We start from the raw sequence: 25,298 nt of genomic DNA, 5'->3' as shown, positions 1-25,298 counted from the left end.
AAGTCAGAAGTAGGATCACGAGGCTTTCTTAGAAATCACCCAAAAGGGAACCACCCTTTGGAAACAAGCTTATCAAACACCTTGGACAGAGCCCACAAACTGAGGGTTACCTGCACACCCCAGGTTCCTACTAAGAATGCTGCTCTGTTCTCTCCACTGAGTTGAATCTCTGCCAGGTCTCCCACGTCTGTTTCCTCTTTCCCAATACTGAACAGCCTCTACTCTTGACTGAATTCCTAAAAGTTTTAGGAGCATTATTCATATTCAGTAGCACATGAGGGCACAGATAAGCTAGCCATTAAAACACCTTGCTCAAAGCCCCTCAAATTCCACTCTAGCCAAGAAGCAAAGCTGGCCAGACTGCATATACTGAATTCAGGAACTGTTCTCTTTAAGTGCTGTTTCTCCAAAGCAGTCAACCTCCTGAGAGCTGGGGATATTCGCATTTTCTCAAGTACCTTCAGAACAGTTCAAACCTCAACATCCTACCAAGTAAAATGCATCACCTCCCCTGGGGCCAACTGACCTTCTTCTGTTTTGCAAGACTCAAGTCCCCTCTTCCTAATAGTGAAAAACTACTGCTTTGCTTCGTTAAGAGCTTTGGTTTCAACAGGAACGTTCTATACACTTGCAGGGTTTCTAAAACATCAACACAAAGAGCTTTTCAGTTTCGGAAGTTCACACATACCAGCACCAACGGACTCAGTCTCCAGGTGAAAAATCGATCCTTTTATGATGCTCCAACTGCATCTCAGAAGGAGTAGGTTCTGGGGAAATTCTGTGTAGTGGACTGCCTACCTTAAGGGTAGTGATTTTGTTACGTTTTTCCTTCAGGTGGGAAAAGGCAGCCTCAGGGAATCACATCATTCTGACTCTTCCACGTTGCCTTACGGTACCTTGGCCACCTCTATTGGTCCCTCAGCCACAAGCCTAATAAAGGAATTAGCAAAGGGAATATTGCTGGGAATGAATGTGGAAGCTGAGTGGCCAATTCAATGGTGCTCTTGTGGGAGTCATTAAAAAGTTGCCAAGCGCTCCTCCTCCGTCTCTCTCCCCCTCCCTCATCTCTTCTCTGCCCCATCTCACAGATACGCGCAGAGACACTAAGTGCACATCCAGGACATAGCTTTTTCTCTTTCTCTAGAGGAACCGCATGAGACAGTGCCTTAGCCCCCTTGGCTGAGGTAGAAAGTGTCGTGTTAAACCACCCTATGGACTGTGCAGTTTCCCTCCTTATCAGAAGTGCTTTGCTTGCAATCAGCTGGGGGAGTGAAACTAAAGTAAGAGGGTAACAATAGAAAAATCAAACCTCTGTGGCTACTGTCAAGGTAGCTCTCAGAGACTGGATGGTGTAGATTTATACATACAATTTCTGTTTAATATGACATGTACATTGTCCCTATGTAATTATTTTCCTCTGCATCTCAGGGATCCGTGGCTCACTTAGAACCTAAGGAGGAAGCATGGTGGCAGTTCTTGATACTCATCAATTTAATTACTTCAGAATTTTTTTTTTGTGTTATGTGGTCCATGAGTACCCAGAGATGCTTATCATGAAAATGTTTGATTCAGGGGAGTAAAGTAGGAAAGGGTAGTTTTAAAGCTATCTATGTGCCCAGAGTCTGTTGAATTTTCTATGACTCTTTGCAGCAGAGCTTAAAAAATAGTAAAAACTGATTTAAATGAGAAAAATGCAGCCCAGCTTGTGATTTTATGTCATCCAGATTAAAAAATATATCTTTGTGTAATGAGATGCAATTGCTTTCCCTTTCTTCTGAATTATTGAATCAGATTATATTGCGTATTTAGATATAGTTTGAGGAAGTATCAGGGACAGTGTTGTGGCTGGGGTTCCTGAGTTCCTGCCTTCGTGGGATTATGCTTCTGAGATGCAGTATTCAGACTCCATAGGTCTTCGGTGCCATCAAGTTCTGACATAGTGATAAAACTATGATCTGAGTGAGTCAAAAGAGACAGAAAGTAAAAGAAAGGACATATTTGCATGAAATGGTTCATAAGGTGATTTGTGGTATGCATTTTTTCATAGGCAAGTTCATAAAGAAAAGCTTAGGAAGTCCAGAGACCAGAGCTACCTGAGTATATATATAAATGGAATACTACTCAGCCATAAAAAAGAATAAAATAATGCCATTTGCAGCAACATGGATGACCTGGAGATTGTCATACTAAGTGAAATAAGCTAGAAAGAGAAAGAAAAATACCATATATCACTTACACATGGACTATAAAAAATGACACAAATGAACTACTTTACAAAACAGAAACAGACTCATAGACACAGAGAACAAAGTTATGGTTACCAAAGGGGAAGATGGGGTCAGTGGAAGGATAAATTGGGAGTCTGGGGTTTACAGATACTAACTACTATATATAAAATAGATAACTTGTAGAGCCCAGGGAGCTAAATTCAATACCTTGTAACAGACTATAATGAAAAAGAACATGAAAAGGAGTGTGTGTGTGTGTATATATATACACACACATACATATATACACATACATATATATGTGTATATATATATATATATACACACATACATATATATATATATATATGAGTCACTAGGCAGTACACCAGAAACCAACATAACATTGTAAACTGACTATACTTCGATTAAAAAAATTTCTCCATTTGCCTTTGAGCATTTATTCTCTGCCAGACATTGTGTGTTTCATATATACCATCTTTTTCTATCCCTCACAATAACTCCATGAGACGGACAGTATAAGTACATTTGTGTAGGTGAACTGTGATCTGTTAAGAGTTAAAATAACTCAAGATACCACAGTTGGTGGAGGACAGAGGTAGGGTTTGGACCCAGGTCTGTATGACTCTGAAGTTAGAGCTTTCAACTACAATGTTTCACTTTTTACTTTACTTTTTTAATCATGTTGTTCCAGACAAAAACCACTCACCTGTACTGCCTCTTCACTAACAAATGGAAAAACAGACAGACTGGTTAGAGTTTATCTTCTCTAACACCTTCTCTGTCTCCAGTGGGAAGAATGTAAATCCTCAGTGGAAGCCAATCTGAGATTTGCACTAAGACTGCAGCTGAAAACCAGTTCTTGGATAATGTGACTGATGGTTCTTTGTGTAGGATCCCTGAGGTTGTCTGCCTTTGTCTAAACTTAACATGAGGATGTGAATCTGGCATGTCTAGTTCCGCATAAGATAAATCCCTTGAGGCCATTATGGGAAATCTTCCCAAGCTTCTTCATTCCTGATAGGAATCTGGCGGGGGTGGGGGGACCTCAATTATGTCCCTTTGAGGTTCTTAATAGGTCATAAGACCATATGAAGTTTACCAAAGCAGAAAAACTTTCTTAATCTGTGATGTACTCATATGTGTGTACTTCAGAGGCACTGATCATGAGATCTTTCTAGAAGAAGATTGCAGTTTGGCATGGACGGGCCCAGTAATGTAATAAATTACATTTATATGGTAGAAGAGCAATTAATTATCTGAAGACTTGTCTTTGTAACTAACTCGATGCAAGATCTTGAGCAAATCACTTTATCTTTAGTCTTCTATTTACTGACCTCTTGAAAAAGGGGTTGGATTCAGTCAGTCTCTACACCTGCCATATAGTTTTCATGTTTGACACATCATTACTTTGGTCTTTGAGTGGAAATACATCAATCAGCTCAGTTCTATCACATTAGATACTCATGCTTATCAATAGTTTGGGTTATCAGTAACATATTAAAATGAAAAATAAATTGTTACCTAGTACGTGTAGCTGGTCTATTGACAATATATTTGGGTAAATAAATATGACTCTGTGGAAAGAACAATGAAAGGAGTCTTTGCTGATGAAGAGGTTGGAGAGTCTTACTCTATCCCACTATGGAATGCACGAGTCTTCCCCTCAGTCTCCTCATGGCTGATTTCATCTCCTGGTTCCTCAGGGTGTAGATCATAGGATTGAGCAGAGGGGAGATGACAGTGAAGGTGACAGAGATGGCCTTATCCGTGGGGAGGGCGGTGAAGGGCCGGGCATAGACGTAGATGCAGGGCACAAAGTGCAGGGTCACCACCGTGATGTGGGAGGTGCAGGTGGAAATGGCTTTCTTCCTGCCCTCCCCTGTCTGGGACCTCAGCATCATGAGGATGACTGTGTAGGACACAAGCAAGAAGATAAACCACAGGGTTGTGACCAAGCCATTGTTGGAAATCATCAGCAGCTCAAGGGCAAAGGTGTCAGTGCAGGCGAGTTTGAGGACCTGGGGGACATCACAGTAGAACGTGTCAAGAATATTGGGACCACAGAAGGGGAGTGGGAGCAACAGGGAAATCTGCACGATGGAGTGGACAAAGCCCCCCACCCAGGAGGCCACAATGAGGGCAGCGCATCGCCCTCTGCTCATGATGGTCACGTAGTGCAGGGGCTTGGAGATGGCCATGTAGCGGTCAAAGGCCATGACAGAGAGGGAAAAAATATCTGCCCCACCGAGGAGGTGGAAGAAAAACATCTGCATCATGCAGCTTGTGTATGATATGGTCTTTATCTTGGTCAGGAGGTCTACTAGGACCTTGGGAGCAGTGATGGAGGAGAAGCAGATGTCCAGGATGGCTAGATTGCAGAGCAGGAAGTACATGGGGGTGTGAAGGCGAGACTCACAGGTCACGGTGACCATGATGAGGAGGTTTCCCAGAAGAGTCGTCATGTACACAAAACACAAAACAAGAAATAAGAGCAAGCTTAGGTCTGGGGACTGAGTAAGTCCCAGGAATATAAATTCTTTTACTCTGGTGCCATTTCCCAGCTCCATTGAATCATATTCTCTTCCTCTGTAGTTGGAAAAAATTAAAAATGTTGTTTCACAAAGCGTTTACTCTCCCTTATAGATTCAGGTTTATAGAGCCAGATGTTAGGTCTAAAAACTAATGAAGTATTATCACCACTGAAGAGCTGGAAGTATTGCTATCATGTGCAAAGTGGTATCTTATTACACAGCGTGCATTTAACAATTCTTTCTTCTGTAAATTATAAATATTTTAGAAAATGCATAAAATAATGTTCTAAATCTTTAAGTTCTAAGTTCAGACAGACTGGGTGCCGCATTTAAATGGTTTAAGAACCACTCGCTGCAGAATGGTTTTCTTTGGACTGAATTCTACAAAAGCACTCCTTTCTTTTTTAAAACCACAAATTTAATCCTATGGAAAATAAGAAAATCTTACCGCCATAAAATTCCTCTCTATTGCTCTAGTCTTCCTTAATGGGATTTCTTTGTTTCTGTCTTCACTTTAAACTACTTTATGTACCAAAACCACTGGCTGTTGAAATAACAGCAATAGAAATGAAAGTGTAATCAGAGCTTCTGTTCGTCTCTCTGATTTATTTCTTAAAAATTTTTTTGAGCTGTCATTGACACATAGACTCCGGCACTTGAAGTGGATGCTTTGATAGGTTTTGACATAAGCATATTCCCATGGCATCATCACTGTAGTTAAGACAGGTGATGTATTTATCACCCCAGAGTGTCCTCCTGACCCTTCATAATCTGTCCCCTCTGCCCTCCTTCTTCAGGCAACCACGGAGCTGCTTGCTTTCTGTCACTATACATTAGTCTGTATTTCTGGAGTTGTCTGTGAATGGGAATCCTACAATATGTACTCTCTTTTTGTTTGACTTCTTTCACTTATAAAAATTATCCATGTTGTGGTGTAGGACAAGATTTGTTCCTCTTTATTGTACGGATATACCAGTTTGCTTATCCACTCACTTGTTGAATGTTTTGGTTGTTTCTAGTTTTGGGTTCTTACACACAAAGCATCTGTAAACATTTGTGCACAGGTCTTCATGTGGACACATGTTTTCATTTCATTTGGGCAAGTATCCAGGAGTAGAATGGCTGTCACTCTTAAAGAATTCAATAATAAGAAAAAAAAAACTCAATAAAAAGATAAAGGATCAGGGAGGAGGGTATAGCTCAGTGGTAGAGCACGTACTTAACATGCACGAGGTCCTGGGTTCGATCCCCAGTACCTCCATTAAAAATAAATCACTACCCCCCCCAAATAAATAAATTATATATATAAAAAAAAGGACAAATGGTTTGAACAGACACCTCAAGGAGAAGATGTAGGGATAGCAAATAAGCATGTGAAAAGATGCTCACCGTCATTTATCACTGGGGAAATGTAAATGGCAACCACAGCAAGATAGGAGCACACACTGATTAGAATGGCTAAAATGAAAAAGACAGCTCTATGAAGAGCAGGCAAAAATGTGGAGGAACTGGAACTCTGGTGGGAACATAAAATGGTCCAATAGCCCTTAAAAAGTTTGGCAGTTTCTTAAAATGTTAAACGTACTCTTACCATATAATATTATGGCTTTTGAAGTCCTATCTTTTTTGTGTGTGTGTGTGTGCGAATCCTTAAAATGGATCTTAATTTCTTTCTTTGCAGTTTATCTCCCTTTTCTTACTATAATCAGAAACAAAAGAAAGGTTAAAGTCACTTCCCTCCTCATTTTGGGGTTTATTTTTTCAGTTCAAATGAAGATACTTCTTTTCCCTCAGCTCACTTCCCCTTCAAGTCCTATTCCTCCGTTTGCAGTTTTGTCCAAAGCCTGCTTAGTATGGGAAACTTAAAAAGCCACTGAGAGGTACCACAGCATGTGGCAGGGACCTGGGGGACTCTGGCTCACACAGCCTGTTCAGATCCCAGCTGGACACTTACCAGTTGTGCAAACACGGGCAAGTGACTTCACCCCTTTGGCCCCAGGCTTCCTTGTGAGGATGCAATGAAGTAATCTATGTAAAGCATCAGTACTCAGAACATCGCTTCATCCACAATGATTGTGTCACCTTCAAGAAAAACGCTGGGTTAGTAACTCTCACAGACACACAACTTCTTTAAATATCCTGACAGTCTTTTGGAGGAGCTGAATATTTCCCAGAACGTGTACTCTACAACTTCATCAAAACCTCCTGTTTTGAGGAAAATGGAAAATATTTCTCTTGGTGGGGGGAGGGCACAGCTCAGTGGTATAGAGCACATGCTTAGATGCACAAGGTCCTAGGTTCAATCCCCAGTACCTCTGTTTAAAACAAAAACCAGAAGATATTTATCTTTCAGTGGTAACCCAGAGCAGCCCAGAAGATGGGGACCGTGTGGCCCTGAGAAACAAGGTGCCCGCTTGTTTTGGTTTCTTGTGTGACATCATCTGAGCAGACCAGGATGTCTAATGTGTGGTCTCTGCAGTGAGAACCACCCGGGCGCAAGTCCTGCCACTGTGCGATTTGGGTGAGTGAGAGACCTCCCCGAGCCTCCACTTCTTCATCCATGGGGTGGGGATCATCACACCCACCTCCCAGGGATGCTATGAGGACCCAGTGAGTTAACACATGCAGCTGTCTCGGCACACAGGTTTTCTGCTGTGACTACAACTCTGCTGAGTAACGTCAACATTGGAGGCTTATTAGTAAATGGAATGTATGGAACTAAATGGAAGCTGTTATCAATCCTGACTAGTTTAAAGAGAGAGGAAATGATCACTCGAAAACACCAGCTCCACTTAGTTAGTAGAAAGATTGAGGGAATCCATCCTAGTTACAAAGGCCTTCCATAGGGCCGCCCTTGTACATAACAGACCATGACCTACACCGGAGGTTGGAAGTTACCCTGGGCCCCAAGTCAGACCCCTTCATCGGAAAGGAATAGGTCCCATGTTCACAAACTGCCTTTGGTCATTCAGACAACATCGTCCAGATTCTGCTCTGTTTTTCTGCTATTTTGAATCCACCTAATTACTTAGCAAGTATTGATGGAAACTTGGCCGAGTTCTAGGTTATTTGAGAGAAAGGAATATAACCCCAAACCAACAGAAAATGGATTCAAACGTAATAGCAATATGGGAGTGGTGGGGACCACCCAAGGACAGGTGAAGAGTTGTGTGTGAGGAGAGGATGAGTTCTCATTAAGAGGATCAGAGAATCCTGCGTGAGGAGGTGACGTTCACATCTGGGGCAGATGGGAAGGGATGGAAAGGGAGCTCTGGCTTCAGGGGACCCCCATGAGTATATGAAAGCAGCTTGGGAATGGGAAGTTTGGCTGGAATGGAAAGATGCAAACATATAGGCGTGGAAAGACAGGAAAAAAATCATTGCTGTACCTTTTTTTTTTTCTTTTTGGTAAATCTAAGGTAGAGTATGTAGACGTTCATTGTATTAGTCTTTCAATTTTTTTGGAGGGTTTGAAAAATTATATTTTTTTCTCTAGTTTTGAATTTAGCATCAGATCTGAAGATTTCAGTCTGAGGAGGTCCGTCTAGAGCAATCAGAAAAATCTCTTTTTGGTATAATTTCAGGGGTGCCAGAAAACAAAAGCTGCCTTTTCTCAATTCCTAACTGGACTTATTTTTATGACTTTTGTTTCGCAATGTCTTCCTTGCTAATATTTCCTGTCTATGCTGTCTGTCACTGAAGGCTCATCCTGGAATGCAGCATCTTGGGTACTCATTACATTATTTGCAGTCAAAATATATCTATAAATATTAACAATTACATCTAGATTTCAGTTTTCCTCACTTTTATTTTCTCACTCTTACGCATAAGCATCCAGACACCACAGACGTACATACTGAGAGTCGTATCTCTTACCTAAGATCTCCAAACTTATTTCCAGGACTCCAGCATCATATATAATGTTCCCAGGAATCATTCAGCTTTGGAATATTCTGTCAAATATCCCTTTGCAGGCAGTGATTTCAATGGCTTTCTTCCACCCTTATGTGGAAAAGGGCAGACTCAGGGAATCATATTATCTTGGTTCTTCATACTGATTCCCAGGGCCCCATCATATTTACCAGTTCCTTAATCCCAACACTAGTGTGGGAATTATCAGGGGGAATATAGTTGGAAGTGGCTCTGGAAAAATTCTGCTGATGGAGAAGTTGTTTCAGTGGGAGTAATTAACAGGCTACTCTGGCACATGCACTTAGGAACACACACTGTCTAGGGTCTACAATTTTCTAGCAGTGATAAAGCTTCTCTCCTTGACCAATCAACCAATGTTGAGCCTCCCCTGAATTTTTTAACGAGGCCTTGACTTTTGGACCTCCATGTTTGTCTCGGCATTGTCCAATTTTAGCAAAACCCCTGCAAAGTCACTTTAGCCAGAATTCTCCAGCCTCCATGCTGACCACCTTCCACATCTCAGCAGGTGCCTCAGGTGCCATCCCCCAGGCCATGTCTAATCGCCCTGGTCTGCCTTCAGCAAGAGTCCTGTTGGGCCAGCTTATCCAGGATGCCCCCTTACCCCGATGTTTCCCTTTGGTAATTTTCCTCTTGGGAAATAAATGTCTATTCTTAGGTATTGTGAACAACTTCCATAGGCAGCTTCATCCCTGCGGGGAGATTTTGAAGTGTGACCCATGAGTATTGGAAGGAACCTTTGGATCGGAAGAGGTACGCAGGTGAGCTTGAAGGAGATCTCGGTGGGCTGATGATCAAAGCGGATGATGGGGTTCTCACAGGAAACACTTGCAGCGAGGAATCCACGCTGGCTCCCTCAGCAAATCCCACTTGCTCAACCTTCAAAGGTTTTCAAGATTCTCACCACCTCCGCCCTTACTACCCTAAGTCATGCCTTCCTTACTTCTACTGTGAGCACGCCTTGACTGGTCTCCTTGTTTTTTTCCTTACCCCTCTTTAGTCTATTCACGACTGTAGCTCCTGCAGTTCTTTTTTTTTTTTTAACATTTATTTTTCTTCAAAATTTTTTTGTGGGGGATAATTAGGTTTATTTATTTTAAATAATAATAATGATGATGATGATGATGATGATGATAATTTTTAAAAAGGAGGTACTGGGGATTGAACCCAGGACCTTGTGTATGCTAAGCATGCACTCTACCACTGAGCTACATCCTCCCCCTGCAAGTCTTAAAACATGCATAATTCTTCTACTTTTCAAAGCCCTTCAAAGCCCATCTTACTTAATGTGAAAGTCGGAATCCTTATGATGGTCTGAAAGATCCTAACGACCTGGTCCTGTGGCCCAGTTATCTCTCTGACCTCCAGTACTCCCTCTCTTCTCTTTGCTTCCTCTTGTCTAATTACAAAGACCTCCTTGCTGTTTCTTGGGTGGTCTGGGCACACCCTCACCTCAGGGCCTTTGCATGTCTGATGTGTGAACTGAGATTTGTGCCATGACATGGACATTTTTCTAATTTCAAAAATTTTAAGATCTATAATCCACCTCTAGAAATAGAGGAAAAGAAACCCATTGCCTAGCAATTCTAAATAATGATAATTAAGCAAATAAAAGCCAAATTGATACGTTGAATAATGTTTTCCTCTTCATTCTAATCCTTTTGAATGAATATGCATATTCTGAAGCAGCTTGATAGGTTTATGTCCCTTTTACGGAGTCATGTTATCAGAGAAGGAAAACTAATGCATTGTTTTCTTAACCGTATTCTCCAGTGATTTGAGTAGCAAAAAATGAGTGAGAGGCAATAGTTATTCACTGACTTTTTAAATCGAACATGTTTTATGAGTGTTTTCTATGTTCCACTGGCTGTACCAGGTGCTGGGGTTAAAACAATAAATAAAGCACAATCCTACAGGGAGAAAGAGAGCAAGGAATTGGAGACAGGGTCCTGCGTACTGTGCTGGAGCCAAGGCCGGGGTGCTGAGGGAGAGCAGTGGAGGGTGGCCAGTGGGCCAGGGCTTCAGGGGAAGGTCAGAGTAAGGACCTTCACAGAACTCAGTGTTGGGGAGGTCCACATTCTCATTCAAGCCGTGCTGACTTCAAGGCACCTGCTCTCAACCGCTGGAGCATGGGCTTCAGGTGGAAGACTCTTCAGATAATAGTTACTTAACTTATTCAAATCATAGAGCCAGAGGAGGAATATAATCTGAACGTGTTTACTTCATTAAGATGTGATTACTTTGTGAAAGACCTTATAGAATCCAAATGCCCAAACCGCTTTATTTTGTGATATGTTTCAGTTATCTCCCTGTCAACAGTGTAGGAATGTAGTGGGGATGTCTGGATATATATATGTATATATTTGCTGCTTTTAAATTGAAAATTTTATTTAGACAAGTGTAGATGCTCATGCAGTTGTAATAAATGACAAGAGAGATCCCACCTTAACTCATTTCCCCCCAAAGACCACCTCACAGTATACATGTATATCAAAACATCAAGTTGTACACCTTAAATACATGCCATTTTTGTGTGTCAATTATAAGTCCACAGAGCTGAAAAAAAAAAAACAAACTCTGGAACTATCCAATGTGATAAAATTGTCTGAGCGTATTTGGTTTCCATTAAAAAAATTTGTTTTTCTTCCAAGGCTGTATTGCAAAAGCAACTCTTCTCTGGCAAACTATTTGATTTCTCCACTTTTTGATAACATGAAATCCATTATTTTACATCATTGTTGAATTTGTAAGTCATGTATATCTTAGTAGAAATATAAAAATTTATCAGAAATCCTTTAGTAAATATAGTTTATTTGATGTAGCAACATTTTCCAAGGTGGTGAGACAGAGTGAGCTGGTGGTCTATACCCTGTCAGAAGGCACGAGTCTTCCCTTCAGTCTCCTCATGGCTGACTTCATCTCCTGGTTCCTCAGAGTGTAGATCAAGGGGTTGAGCAGAGGGGAGATGACAGTGAAGGTGACAGAGATGGCCTTATCAGTGGGGAGGGCAGTGAAGGGCCGGGCATAGATGTAGATGCAGGGCACAAAGTGCAGGGTCACCACTGTGATGTGGGCTGTGCAGGTGGAGATGGCTTTCCTCCTGCCCTCCCCTGCTTGAGACCTCAGTAATAATAATATGACCGTATAGGACACCAGGAGGAGGAGAAACCACAGTGTGGTGAGCAGTCCATTGTTGGAAATCATCAGCAGCTCAAGCATAAAAATGTCAGTGCAGGCGAGTTTGAGGACCTGGGGGACATCACAGTAGAAGGTGTCAAGAACATTGGGTCCACAGAAGGGGAGTGGGAGCAACAGGGAAATCTGCACGATGGAGTGGACAAAGCCCCCCACCCAGGAGGCCACTATTAACCCAATGCAGCAGCCTCTATTCATGATGGTCACATAGTGCAGGGGCTTAGAGATGGCCACATACCGATCTAAGGCCATCACTGACAGAGAAAATACATCCACCCCTCCAATAAGATGGAAGAAAAACATCTGGGCGAAGCAGCCATTGAAGGAGATGGTCTTTCTCTGTCGCAGAAGGTCCACCAGAACCTTAGGAGCTGTGATGGAGGAAAAGCAGATATCGGCAATAGACAAATTACGGAGCAAAAAATACATGGGGGTGTGAAGGCGAGAGTCACAGGTCACGGTGACCATGATGAGGAGGTTTCCCAGCAGAGTGGTCACATACACCAAAAGTAGGAAAAGAAATAAGACCAAACTCAGTTCTTGATTCTGGGTTAGGCCAAGGAAAACAAATTCTTTTACCCTGGAGCAGTTTCCCAGCTCCATTGAATCTTCTTCTTTTTCTCCTTTCAAGCTATTTCATACGAACGTGCATTTTCTTCTTAAGTGCTATGAATGCAAATCAGAATGTTTCCCATGTGGTGGTAGTGGTTGCAATTTGTTGAGTTGTCCAGATTTTTAAGATTACAATCTGTTTAGTGATCAAATCAAAAAATCACAGGCAAAATCATTCAATAATTCTTTTCCTATAAAACTAACTTTTGTGTCTATTGACAGATGACTGAATAAAGAAGCTATAGTACATTTATACAACGGAATACTACTCAGCCATAAAAATGATAAAATCATGCCATTTGCAGCAACATGGATGGACCTGGAGATTGCCATTCTAAGTGAAGTAAGCCAGAAAGAGAAAGAAAAATACCATATGATATCACTTATATGTGGAACCTAAAAAAAAAAGACAAAGGAACTTGTTTGCAAAACAGAAACAGACTCACAGACATAGAAATAAAGTTACGGTTACCAGGGGTGGGGAGGAAGGTGGGAAGGAATAAACTGGGAATTCTAGATTTGCAGATACTAAATAATGTATATAAAATACATAAACAAGTTTATACTGTATAGCACAGGGAACTATATTTAATATCTTGTAGTAACTTATGGTGAAAAATAATATGAAAATAAATATATATATGTTCCTGTATGACTGAAGCATTGTGCTGTACGCCAGAAATTGATGTAACAGTGTAAACTGACTATACTTCAATAAAAAAAATATAAAATTAAATAAAATAAAGGGAAAAAACTATTTTTTGGAAAAAATAAGCATTTGTGTTAAGTGGTGATACTTACATAGCTTATTTTATTTAATTAATTTATTTCAGTTTTAAAATTTTATTATTTTTAATTTCATACGAATTTATTGATGTCAGGAGCTTGTTGGAGCATTTTTTTGTATTCAAATCATATCTCTGTATTCAAAGATAAGTAAGACATGACTCCAACAATTGTGGACTTATTGTGTACAAGTTTATTTATGTAAATTTATTATTTATTCATTTATTTATTATTTTTTCATTTTTTTGTGGGGGAGGTAATTAGGTTATTCATTTTTTATAAAATGGAGGTACTGGGGATTGAACCCAGGACCTTAGGCATGCAAGGCCTTCACTCTACCACTGAGCTATACCCTCACCTTCCCTACAAGTTTAGTACTCATATTAGCAAGTATTCTATTGACTTCAAGAGGTTATTGTCTTGCCAAAAAAGATGTTGCCTGTTTCTTATTACAATGTTCTGTGCTTTGAGTCAGTTTCCTTGCTCTTGGCTGTTTTATGTCAAATTTCTTAAAATTGTGTCCTATTATTTCATGCAGGTGACTTATTGTGACTACACTAATGAAATTATTTGCTTAGTTATTTAAAAAACTTTAAATTTGCTGTTGGAAAGCAGGTTGAAACAATGTGTAAATCCAAATCTCAAAGAAAAGCATAATTTTTCTTATTGTGGTTAAAACACAAACATGAGAGCTACCTTCTTTAAGTGTACAATACAGTATTGTTAACTGTGGTCACAGTATTGAACAGCAAATCTCTAGAATTTATTCATCTTGTATCACTTTTGTGAAGGATGCAAAGGAGGCAATATATACAGTGACTCACTTCTAGGGGTGCTCCATACTGTATCAGGCACACTCTCCTCTGTCTCTTTTGTAGATCAAAGATAAGAGTGGAGGGGTCACACAGCAGGGAGAGACAGGGGTCATCAGAACAATGCTCATTCTTTACATAAGCTATTATTGATTGATAATTCTTAGGAAATTTTATACTTTTATTTGTTCCTCCTTATAATTAGCAATCCTCAAATGCGTATAGACAAAGTGGACCATGTTGTCAAAGTGCTTACAGCCTCACAAAATGAGTGATTTGTGCAAACTGACGAACATAGTGCATGGTAAAATGTGAAATGCGCTATGAGAAGAGAAGTAAATTTAGCTGGGATGAGAGATCTGATCGGAGATGCCATGATTTTCAGCAGTAACAAAAAACACTGTTTTTTGAGAGCCTCACTACATGTGGAGAGGCACTAAAAGTTGATTTATTTAATTTTGCCACCATCCTTTAGTAAGTGTTAATGTTATACTTGGTTTTCATATGGAATATATTATTTTGGAGGGGAGTTTTTTTCAATTGAATGAAATATCATTTAAATTCTGTAGTCATATGGAATATATTATGACTCTAGGTTTGGCTGAAGGGAAGGAAGAGATGGAAATAGAATGGAAGAAACAATGTCTTTATTTTTAACCTTTGGTCATATATATATGTGTGTGTAAACATAAAAACACACATGTATATATGTATGTATGATTTAATTTTACATAACAATAATCTTTGATAAAGTTTGAAGATAAGAATTTGGCAGAAAGGAGCTCTGAAAATCCAACTTACTTTGACCTTAGTTTGACGTTGCCTCACCAGTAAGCAACTCAGTGTCACAATGAATGCATGATGCCGTCTCTCACATCGAATGGACTACATTTCTGCATTCCTCTTAACACAACATCCCTCTTCCCAATGGCTAACACCTACCTTTTTTGTCTGTCACTGAGACGATCGTCTTGGCTCTGAAACATTTAATATAACTGAGAAATATTAAAGTCAAAGTAATTATACAAAATCAAAAGTAACATCTCAATTTCAGTATGCATAAGCTTAATCTTAGCTAGAAGTTTAATGTCTTTACCTAATTCTTTTGATCCTGAAACTCCAAGTACCAATTGTATGCCATTAGGTAGGGTACAGAACAAAGCACTGGTGACATTAATTCTTGAAAATTTTGTTTCTGAAGATAAAGCCCTTTGGAGGACTAAATATTGTAGTGTCTTTTCTCCCCTTTCAGGAGAGAAAGGGCAGGTTCAATGAATCACATCCTGATGGTTCTTTCACTGTGTTCCTGTCTTCGCACAAATCTCTCAGTCTCAGGACTCATATAAAAGTTGGAAAGGGAATATTACTGGACAAGGAAGTGAAAGTCAGGTGCCTGATTCTGCTGCTGGTGACGAATTTTCAGTGGGAGTTATTAAAAATCACTGAGACATCCACATGTGTACACACACACACATGGACACATTTTGGTTGGTGTCCAAATTATTTAGAGGCAGTAGATGAAACCTGTGACTTTATCCACGGCTCAATCAGAACTTTGTTAAAATATGCCAATTGCTGTTCCCAAGAGACTAAAAAGGTCCAATTCTGATGGCTTGCAAGGCTCAGAGGATATCATAGACAAAGGAGTTTTAATTATATTGCCAAAAAGCTAGAAGAAGAGAGCTGGACCTCAAATCATTTGCTATTAGTCCAGTTTCTGATTATACACTGGATGATTATGTCTCATGAGTCTCCTCACGTAGAGAAACATGACTTAGGTGGTGTCTGGGGAATGCACAGTTTTCCTGTTTTCCAACACTCTACTCAAAGGAATTTCTCAATTTCGATACAGCTATCAGATAAGTACTAATGTAAAGCTGTCCACACAATTGCAGTAGTTATTTAAGTTGAACTCAGTTTATTAGATGGTTTCATCTTATATAGAATCTGATTTCACTGTTTCCCTGAATGATGATGAATTTAACTGCTTTTCGATTTTGTTTTTGTACATTCAACTAGTCTACAAAGATAAAAACTGCATGGTACAGATTGTGTGTTTGAGATGGGTATTTTTTCCACCTCTATTTTGATGTAATTGGCATACATTGTGTATGTATAAGGTATACAATGTGTTGACTTGATACATTTATATACTGCAAAAATGGTTATCCTAGTAATGTTAGCTAACAACTCCATCATCTTACGTATATACCAATTCTTTTTTTTGTGGTGAGATCATTTAAGATCTACTCTTTCATCAACTTTCTTTTTTTGTGTATATATATATATATTATATATATATATATATTGTTGAAGTATATTCAGTTTACAATGTTGTGTCAATTTCTGATGTACAGTACAATGCTTCAGTCATACATGAACATACATATATTTGTTTTCATATTCTTTTTCACCATAAGTTACTACGAATTATTGAATATAGTTCCCTGTGCTATACAGTATGAATTTGTTGTTTATCTTAGCAACTTTCAAGAACACAACACAGTACTGTGAACTATAATCACCATACTGTGATCCTCAAAATGTATTTATATTATACCTGGAAGTTTATGCTCTTTGACCAACATCTACCCATTTTTCCCATCCCCAGCTCCTGGCAAGCATCTCTGTTTCTATAAATTCAGATTTTTAGATTTCACATTTAAATGAGACTGTACAGTATTTGTCTTTCTCTGCCTGACTTATTTCATTAGGACTTATTTCACAAGGTCCATCCTTGTTTTTGCAAATGGCAGGATTTCCTTCCTTTTTTTGGTTGATAAAATTTGATTTTATGTGTATGTATATATATATGGTCACATCTTTATCCATTTATTCATCAATGGACACTTAGATTGTTTCCCTATCTCAGATATTATGACTAACGTTATGATGACCATGGGAGTTCTGATACCTCTTCTACATTCTGATTTCATTTCCTTTGGATATATACCCAGGATGGACTTGCTGGATCATATGGTCGTTCCATTTTCAATTTTTTTGAGAAACATCTATATTGTTTTTCATAGTGGCTGTACCAATCTATATTTCCATCAACATTGTACATTCCTTTTTTCCACATCCTTGCCAGTACTTATCTCTTGTTCTTTTGATGGCAGCCATTCTGATAGGTGTTAAGTGATAGCTCATTGTGGTTTTGATTTGCATTTCTCTGACGCTTAGTGATGTAGAGCACCTTTTCATGTACCTGTTGGCCATTTGTGTGTCTTGTTTGGAAAAATATCTATTCAGTTTGTCTGCCAATTTTTAAATTGATTTGTTTGCTTTCCTACAGTTGAGTTGTATGAGTTCTTTATATATCTTAGATATTAATGTCTTATCTGGTATATGGTTTGCAAATATTATCTCCCATTCTGTAGGCTGTCCTTTCATTTGTCAGTTATGTCTTTTGCCATGCAGAAGCTTTTTAGCTTGTGTATCTCCACTTACTAGATTTTGCTTGTGCTTTTGGTGTAATATCCAAAAAATCGTTGCCAAGACCAATGTCAAGGAGTTTTCCTCTTATTTTCCTTCTAGAAGTTTTATGATTTAAGGTCTTAATACTTAATCTATTCAAGTTAATTTTGGTGAGTGGTGTAAAATAGGGGTCTAATTTCATTATTATGCATGTAGTTATCTGGTTTTCTCAACACCATTTATTGAAGAGACTATCCTTTTCTCATTGCATATTCTTGGATTTTTCCCATATATTAATTGATTGTGCACGCATGGATTTATTTCTGGAGTCTCATTCTGTTCCATTGGTCTATATGTCTGTTTTATGCCAGTATTATGCTGTTTGATTACTATAGCTTTGTAGTATAATCTCAAATCACAAGTGTGATGTCTCTATCTTTGTTCTTCTTTCTCAGGATTGCTTTGGTCTTTTGTGGTACCACACAAATTTTAGAATTGTCTTTTTCTATGTCTGTAAAAATTGCTTTTGGAATTTTGATGGGAATTGCATTGAATCTGTAGATATCTTTGAGTACAATGGACGTTCTGTAATATTAATTCTTTCAACCCATGAGCATGGAATATCTTCCCACTTACTTGTATCTTCATCAATTTCTTTCATCTGTATCTTATGGTTTTCAGTGAACAGATCTTTCACCTTCTTGGTTAAATGTATTCCTAAGTATTTTATCCTTTCAATGTAGTTGTAAATGGAATTGTTTTCTTAATTTATCTTTCCGATAGTTTGTGCTAGTGTACAGAAATGATGTACTTTTTGACTTTGGTTATTTGCAGTTTTGCTACAGTGTGACTAAATGTGGATAACTTCTTATGCATTCCATGGTGATTTGTTATGAATCTGAGAATTTGTATTTTTCACCAGTTGTGGAAATCTCCCAATTATATCCAGTAAAATTGTGCCCCTTCCTCATCTGTATTATTTTTTCATTCTGGAACTCATGTCAAATCTGTTATTTATTAGATTTGTTCATTTTCTTCTCTAAATCTCTTAACCATCTTCCTATGTGTTCTCTTTGTCTATATGTGATTTGTTTCAGGGAGTTTCTTCAGTTCATTATAGTTTTCATTTCTAGAAGTTCTGTTTCATTCTTTTTACAAATCTGCTTTGTTAATCTTTTTTTCTTGTTCATTAAAAAAAGCCTTTATTTTTTTTAGCTCCTTATTTACATTACATTCTGTATCTGATTACTTCAGTATTCAAAGTCCTTGAGTGATTGTGTTTTGGTTGTTCCTTTTGATTTTCGCTAATAATGGCTTGTTTCTGCATGCAGCTTTTTTTTTTATGTTGAATTAAGAATTCATGCTCAGCTGTTTATGTGAAGGTCTTGGAAGGCTCGGGTTCAGTATGCATTCCTTCAGAGAAGGCGTATATTTATTTGTTTCTTTCAGACATCATAAGGAATTATTAACCCTGCATTACTCTTAGTTAATTTTTCCCTTTGGAGTTCCCCATTTCATGGAGGCAATAAAAACTTGAATCCTAGACTTGTATCTTGAATTCTCAGAACAGATAATCTTTATTCCACTCAAATCTCAGGTTGGGACAGACAAGTGTCATTGTTATCTTTGCTGGTGGGAAGATTTTTTATCCAGCTTACCCTTCCACTGGTGGAGGAGTATTCAAATCTCTGGTTTTCTGCTTTGTATCTATTTTTGGTCCTGAGCCTTTCCCTTCCCTTTGTGTGAGTTCTGATATCCTCTTAAGTGGATATTTGCAGGAAGCATTTCTAACGTTTGTGTGCATGATTAAATCAAGACTTTATATTTCATGATATGTGGTCTTTCATTTTGCCTAAAATAGCTCTACTATATTTTCCTCACAAATATTGGTGATGTACAGGAAAACAGTGATGTGTGTAATTTGATTTTATATGTGAATACCTAGTTGAATTCTTTTAGTATTTTCAGTGATCTTTCAGTGAACTCTTTTATATTATTTTGGGTATATCATCTCAATATCTGAGAATAATGACTTTTTTCCTCCAGCTTTCCCTAGTTTATAAAATTTCATATTTTTTCCTTGTGTTTTTGAGTTGTAAGTGAATTCAAGCTTAATGATTAATGTTAGTGGTGATAGTGGACACTGTTGTCCATTTATGGATGTAATAAAAATTATTTTAATTTTTAATCATTAAGTGTAATGTTTCTTATATCATTCTTATTGATATTCTTTATCAAGATGGTACATTTTTCCCCCCTCAGTTCCTGGTTTCTCAGGTGTTTTGTTCCCCAGCAATGTGGGTTGAATTGTACTGAGTATTTTCTGCATCACTGAGATAATCACATTGTTTCTTCTTCTAATCTGTATTGCAGTGAATTGCATTAACATTTCTTTTTGAATTTCTGGTATAAACTCTACTGGGTCTTGATTTGTTGTTATTTTAATACATTGCTATGGAATTTGCTACTGTTTTATAAGAATTTTATATGTATCTTTAATGATCTAGTTGTTGTGTATACATATATTAGATACGTAATATTACTAGATATATTAGGTGCTATTACCTAGTTATCTATTTCATCAATAGGATTATGTTGTCCTTATAGAATGAGTTAAGAAGATTTCTAAATTTTATGAGAAAGTTGAGAATTAAGAATAATGTTGAATATTTATTGGAAATCACCCACAAAATTATGTGGACCTGGCACCATTTCAGAGGCTCTACCTTTGGCAATTTTTAAATTCATATTTAATTATTGATTTATTAAGATTTTTCTCTTTCCTTCAGTTAATTTTTATAATCTATATTTTCTATAGAAATTATATGCTCTCTTCCATTATTCAAAATTTAAAACTACATTTCAATGTTCTGAGTCTTTTCTTCTTTTCCTTAATAAGCTCCAAGTCTGTAGGGTGTATTTGTTTATGTATTCAACCAAAGAAGTATAACTCTTGAATGTGCCTGGGTCTTTGGGGAACAAAAGGATGATTCCTAGAAGCAAGTATCTTATCAGCTTCCCATGAGATAAGAGAAATACTTTCATTACTTCCAAAATGAGGAAATGTAGTAGCAGTATCTTTGGTCCCCTAAAGTGAAGAAAAATTGGAGTTTCAAAGTTTCCTTTAATACCAAGAAATGAATGAACTGCATATAAATAAAAATGTGTTACAGATGGTCAAAATTTAGTTATAAAAAGTCTGTTTAGTACCAGTGAATTGATGGTAGTTTTATGTGCTCCTAAAACATAGGGTTGGGGGCAGGGTGTAGCTCAGTGGTAGAGTGCATGCCTAATATGTACAAGGTCCTAGGTTCAATCCCTAGTGCCTCTGTTAAAATAAGTAAATAAATATCCAATTACCATCCCCCAAAGAATAAAAATTTTTAAAAAAGCAAACAAAAAACATAAGGTTGACAAAATAAAACTTGTTTGCCTTTTACATTTCTCTTTGGAAAAGTGTGTGTGTAAGTGTGTAAGTGTGTGAGACAGGGACTGATTATCTTATATTTTTAAATATCGAGTTTCTTAAATTCTAAGATGATATTTTTCTTTCCTTCAAATTTAGATGTTCCTGAAATTAAGATGCGTCTTATCATCAATGAGTACATGTTATGTAGTAGCAATTCTTTTTTTTAACTACGTAGCTGTTATAAACTGGATGATATTTTCAATTAAAATATGGTGAATATAGTTTCTGTACAAAATACTTGAAATTCCATCCCTGTGTCTCATTTCATGGAGTATAGGAAAAATTCACTTGGTATGACATGATCTCACTGTTAACTACTCGTAGAATTTCGGCGAGTGTTCAATTAGACCTCTACTTCAGATTCGAATGCCCCATTCCATCCTACACAGAGTCCATAAAGTGGTGATGGCTTAGGGCTGGCTTCTCCAGCCCATGCACTTGGACTTGAGGTTTGTGCATGAGTGTGGTGCTTAGTCCTTGGCTCTTGGGAGAACCATGTGGCCACCGTCCCTTGGTTGGTCCCCCTCCCTACCCCAGCCTCTTTTCCTTGCATCTGTCTTTCTCTTCCTTTTCCTTTTTGGCTCCCACAGCCTCTTCATCTCCAACTGAGGCACCACCCTTGCACGAGTGTCCTGTGGCTGCTGTAACAAAATCACCACACACTTAGTGGCTTAAAACAACATAAATTTATTATCTGACAATTCTGTAGATCAGAAATCTGACATAGGTCTTTTTGGAGTCTCTAGGGGAGAGTCCATTACCTTGGTATATCTAGCTTCTAGAAGCTGGCCACATTCCTTGGTTGTGGGCCCTTCCATCTTTAAAACCAAATTCTTCTCATATTGTATTTATTACTCCAGCCTTCGCTCCTGTCTTTCTCTTCTACTTTTAGAGACCTTGGTGATTACATTGGGCTTCCTCAGATGATCCAGGATAACCTCCCTATTTGAAGATGAGATCCTTAGCAAACTTCCATTTGCAACCTTAATTTCCTTTGCCATGTAACACACTACACACTCAGATTCTGGGGATTAGGATGTAAATATCTTGCCTACTATAATCCTCTCTTACTCAATTTCTGTATTTGTTGCCAGTCATTCTGAAATCTCCAAACTCAGAATGCTGATTTTTAGAAAGTCATTTGGTAGTAAATCTGATCTGACCTGAACCAATTTTGTGTCGCAACATTTGATTTGAATTAATATGAGGCCATGTGTAGTTTTTATTGATTGCACTTAGTGGGAATATTCACATACTTTATTGCAGAAATTGATTAAAATGTTTGGGTATCAGGTGCTTCCAGTGAGAAAAATGATGTAGTAGAAAATACATGCACTGTGTTATCTTTCTAAAATTGAAGAAATTTGAAATTGCGAAACCTATCTGGTCCCAATAAATTAAAATAAGGGAATGTGGTCCTGTATAAAGCCTAGAGTTTCAGATTGTAGTACACTCTGATTTGATCATTTCCATTTCCTTTGGCTTCCGTGAAGAAGTATCTGTTCAAGAAGTAAAGTCAATTTTAAATACTAAAAATCTAAGATCCAGTCGAATTTGGTGTCATCTTCTTACATACATTCATTCCATTCCTTTCTACATATTTGAAACATATTTATCGGTCAGGCACTATTCTAGACACTGGGAATATAAAAGAGAATTCAATCTACTAATTTGAAGTTTTATGGGGTTTTAAAATACGCGGTGATAAGGAAATGATAAAGAAGTACACATAAGAAAAATAAAAGTATTCTTTGGGTTGGATATAGATTTTTCTTTTTTCAAGCAGTCAAACAAGCTTATGCCAAAGTTGGTGGTTCCAGATTCTTAACATTTCTGTAGTCACGTACATACCAAGGGTTTACAAAATCAGCCTGTGTAAGTTCCAGGTCACATTCAGTTCTGACAAAGTCACAGGGCGTGAAAGGCAATGGAAACTCTTAAAAACCAAGACTTTACATTTCCTGAATGGTTGTGGCAGAAGGTGCTGGTGTATTTTATAGGTGAGTTAATTAAGCAGACAGTCCAAAGTTGCTGACAGGACAGAAGTGATAGTGAAGAATGTTTGCAGACAGTGTTTCATACATAGCATATGATTAGTTAATAATCATAGTCTATTGTTGAACTGGGACCTAGCCACTGGATCCCTGCTGTGTTGAGATAGGTGTCCCTGCTGCCTGCTGCATGCCTGGACAATGCAGTACTAGTCTTTACTCTGTTGCCTGGACACCCAGGTTCTATTATAGTTCACATTTGTGTTCTGCTTGCTGTCAGTTGCTCTGTAAGGACTCTGCTCTTTTTGTGTAACTTCCTGCTGGTGTTCCTTTTTAACACCAGTGTTCCAAGATCCTGGTCCTTTTTGTCTGTGCCATCCTGGTACAGCTAATTGTCTATGTATGGTTGAGCCCCAATATATCTCAGCTAATATTTTAAGAAAATAGTTCATCATATACTTGCATCTTGATCCACACTCTATAATGAGATTATTCCTTCTCAGAACGCGTGAGTCTTCTCTTCAGTCTTTTCATGGCTGACTTCATCTCATTGTTCCTCAGGGTGTAGATCATGGGGTTCAGGACAGGGATGATGATGGTGAAGGTGACAGATATGGTCTTATCAGTGGGGAGGGCAGTGAAGGGCCGGGCATAGACGTAGATGCAGGGCACAAAGTGCAGGGTCACCACCGTGATGTGGGCCGTGCAGGTGGAGATGGCTTTCCTCCTGCCCTCCCCTGCTTGAGACCTCAGTAATAATAATATGACTGTATAGGACACCAGGAGGAGGAGAAACCACAGTGTGGTGAGCAGTCCATTGTTGGAAATCATCAGCAGCTCAAGCATAAAAATGTCAGTGCAGGCGAGTTTGAGGACCTGGGGGACATCACAGTAGAAGGTGTCAAGAACATTGGGTCCACAGAAGGGGAGTGGGAGCAACAGGGAAATCTGCACGATGGAGTGGACAAAGCCCCCCACCCAGGAGGCCACTATTAACCCAACGCAGCAGCCTCTATTCATGATGGTCACATAGTGCAGGGGCTTAGAGATGGCCACATACCGATCTAAGGCCATCAGTGACAGAGAAAATACATCCACCCCTCCAATAAGATGGAAGAAAAACATCTGGGCGAAGCAGCCATTGAAGGAGATGGTCTTACTCTGTCGCAGAAGGTCCACCAGAACCTTGGGAGCTGTGATGGAGGAAAAGCAGATATCGGCAATAGACAAATTACGGAGCAAAAAATACATGGGGGTGTGAAGGCGAGAGTCACAGGTCACGGTGACCATGATGGCAATATTTGCTAACACAGTTGTTACATAAACTATAGCTAAAAAGAAAAATAAGAGCAAGCTCAGTTCTTGAGACTGGGTCAGTCCACGAAAAATAAATTCAGACACCCTGGTATGATTTCTCAAGGCCATTGGAAGAATTCCTTTCTCCATGTGCAGCTTTGAACGAAATAATAATATTACTGAGGCAATGAAATCAAGCAAAGGTTTGTCTCATACAGAAATTGAACACACATCATTCAAAAACTCATGTATCTTATTCTTCATGAACTTGCTGTGTTAACTGGAGAAATCCCTCAGTTCCTCTTGTTTCACTCCCTGGTTAGTACAAGTTGTAGGGTCATTTCCTTACTGAGCTTGATGGGGACCTTTGGCTTCTGATAGAGTCCACCTCTAGAAGTTGCCGAGGAAGAGAACTTAAGGAAGGTTTTGTGGAAGCAGTTGTGGGTTCCCTGTGCCTTTGTGAATCAGAGCAACTGTGATTTTATTCACATTCCACTTTGTTCCTATGGCTTAAAAGCCATTAGACTTAAAAGCCGTTAGAGTAAATCAACCCTCAAATGCCTTTCTGTAACAACATGATACGGATCAACTTCAATAACATATTATATTTTTTACGTATTATATTTTTATTGAAGTAGAGTCAGTTTACAATGTTGTGTCAATTTATAGCTTTAAAAGCGACTGTGCACCTCATTTCAATAAATTTTCCTAACTTCCCTCGGAGGCTAGAGGGGAAGGAGGTGCAGTCATGCCTAGTTCAATAATACTGAAACTGAACTCCATCCAGGTAAGTCAATCTTCCAAGGTCACACAGAAAATCAGTGGCAGAGAGAAAGGAACACAAATTTCTTCTGTCTCTTAGTACTAGGATCTTTCCACAATACCACACTGTCTGCCAGTTTCAGGATACATAAATCCTACAATAATTTGCATAAGGTACTCTTTACAGAATTTTTCTAGCACCGTCAGTGCTGAGTTTCATCACCCCTTTGATTTCCACTCCCCATCACCATGGAATTTCAGACAAC

General features: G+C 38.6%; 3 protein-coding genes and 2 non-coding genes across 5 annotated transcripts; 1 reads left to right on the top strand and 4 right to left on the bottom strand.

Moving 5' to 3' along the window:
* Positions 1-3,862: 3,862 nt before the first annotated feature.
* On the bottom strand, positions 3,863-4,798 carry LOC102513556 (olfactory receptor 4D11). Its single transcript, XM_006193626.1, has one exon. The coding sequence runs from the start codon at positions 4,796-4,798 to the stop codon at positions 3,863-3,865; it is 936 nt and encodes a 311-aa protein (XP_006193688.1).
* Positions 4,799-5,951: 1,153 nt separating this feature from the next.
* Positions 5,952-6,023, top strand: TRNAV-AAC. Its single transcript has one exon. It is a non-coding gene; the product is annotated as a tRNA-Val (tRNA).
* Positions 6,024-11,554: 5,531 nt separating this feature from the next.
* LOC102513320 (olfactory receptor 4D10) lies at positions 11,555-12,490 on the bottom strand. The gene has a single exon (XM_006193625.2). The coding sequence runs from the start codon at positions 12,488-12,490 to the stop codon at positions 11,555-11,557; it is 936 nt and encodes a 311-aa protein (XP_006193687.1).
* Positions 12,491-13,569: 1,079 nt separating this feature from the next.
* On the bottom strand, positions 13,570-13,641 carry TRNAA-UGC. Its single transcript has one exon. It is a non-coding gene; the product is annotated as a tRNA-Ala (tRNA).
* A 9,822-nt stretch (positions 13,642-23,463) lies between these two features.
* On the bottom strand, positions 23,464-24,399 carry LOC102513066 (olfactory receptor 4D10). Its single transcript, XM_006193624.1, has one exon. The coding sequence runs from the start codon at positions 24,397-24,399 to the stop codon at positions 23,464-23,466; it is 936 nt and encodes a 311-aa protein (XP_006193686.1).
* Positions 24,400-25,298: the final 899 nt, after the last annotated feature.

Source organism: Camelus ferus, chromosome 10 (genome assembly GCF_009834535.1).
Source record: "Camelus ferus isolate YT-003-E chromosome 10, BCGSAC_Cfer_1.0, whole genome shotgun sequence".
Taxonomy (NCBI): Eukaryota; Metazoa; Chordata; class Mammalia; order Artiodactyla; family Camelidae; genus Camelus; species Camelus ferus.
This window is presented reverse-complemented; position numbering and strand designations above follow the sequence as displayed.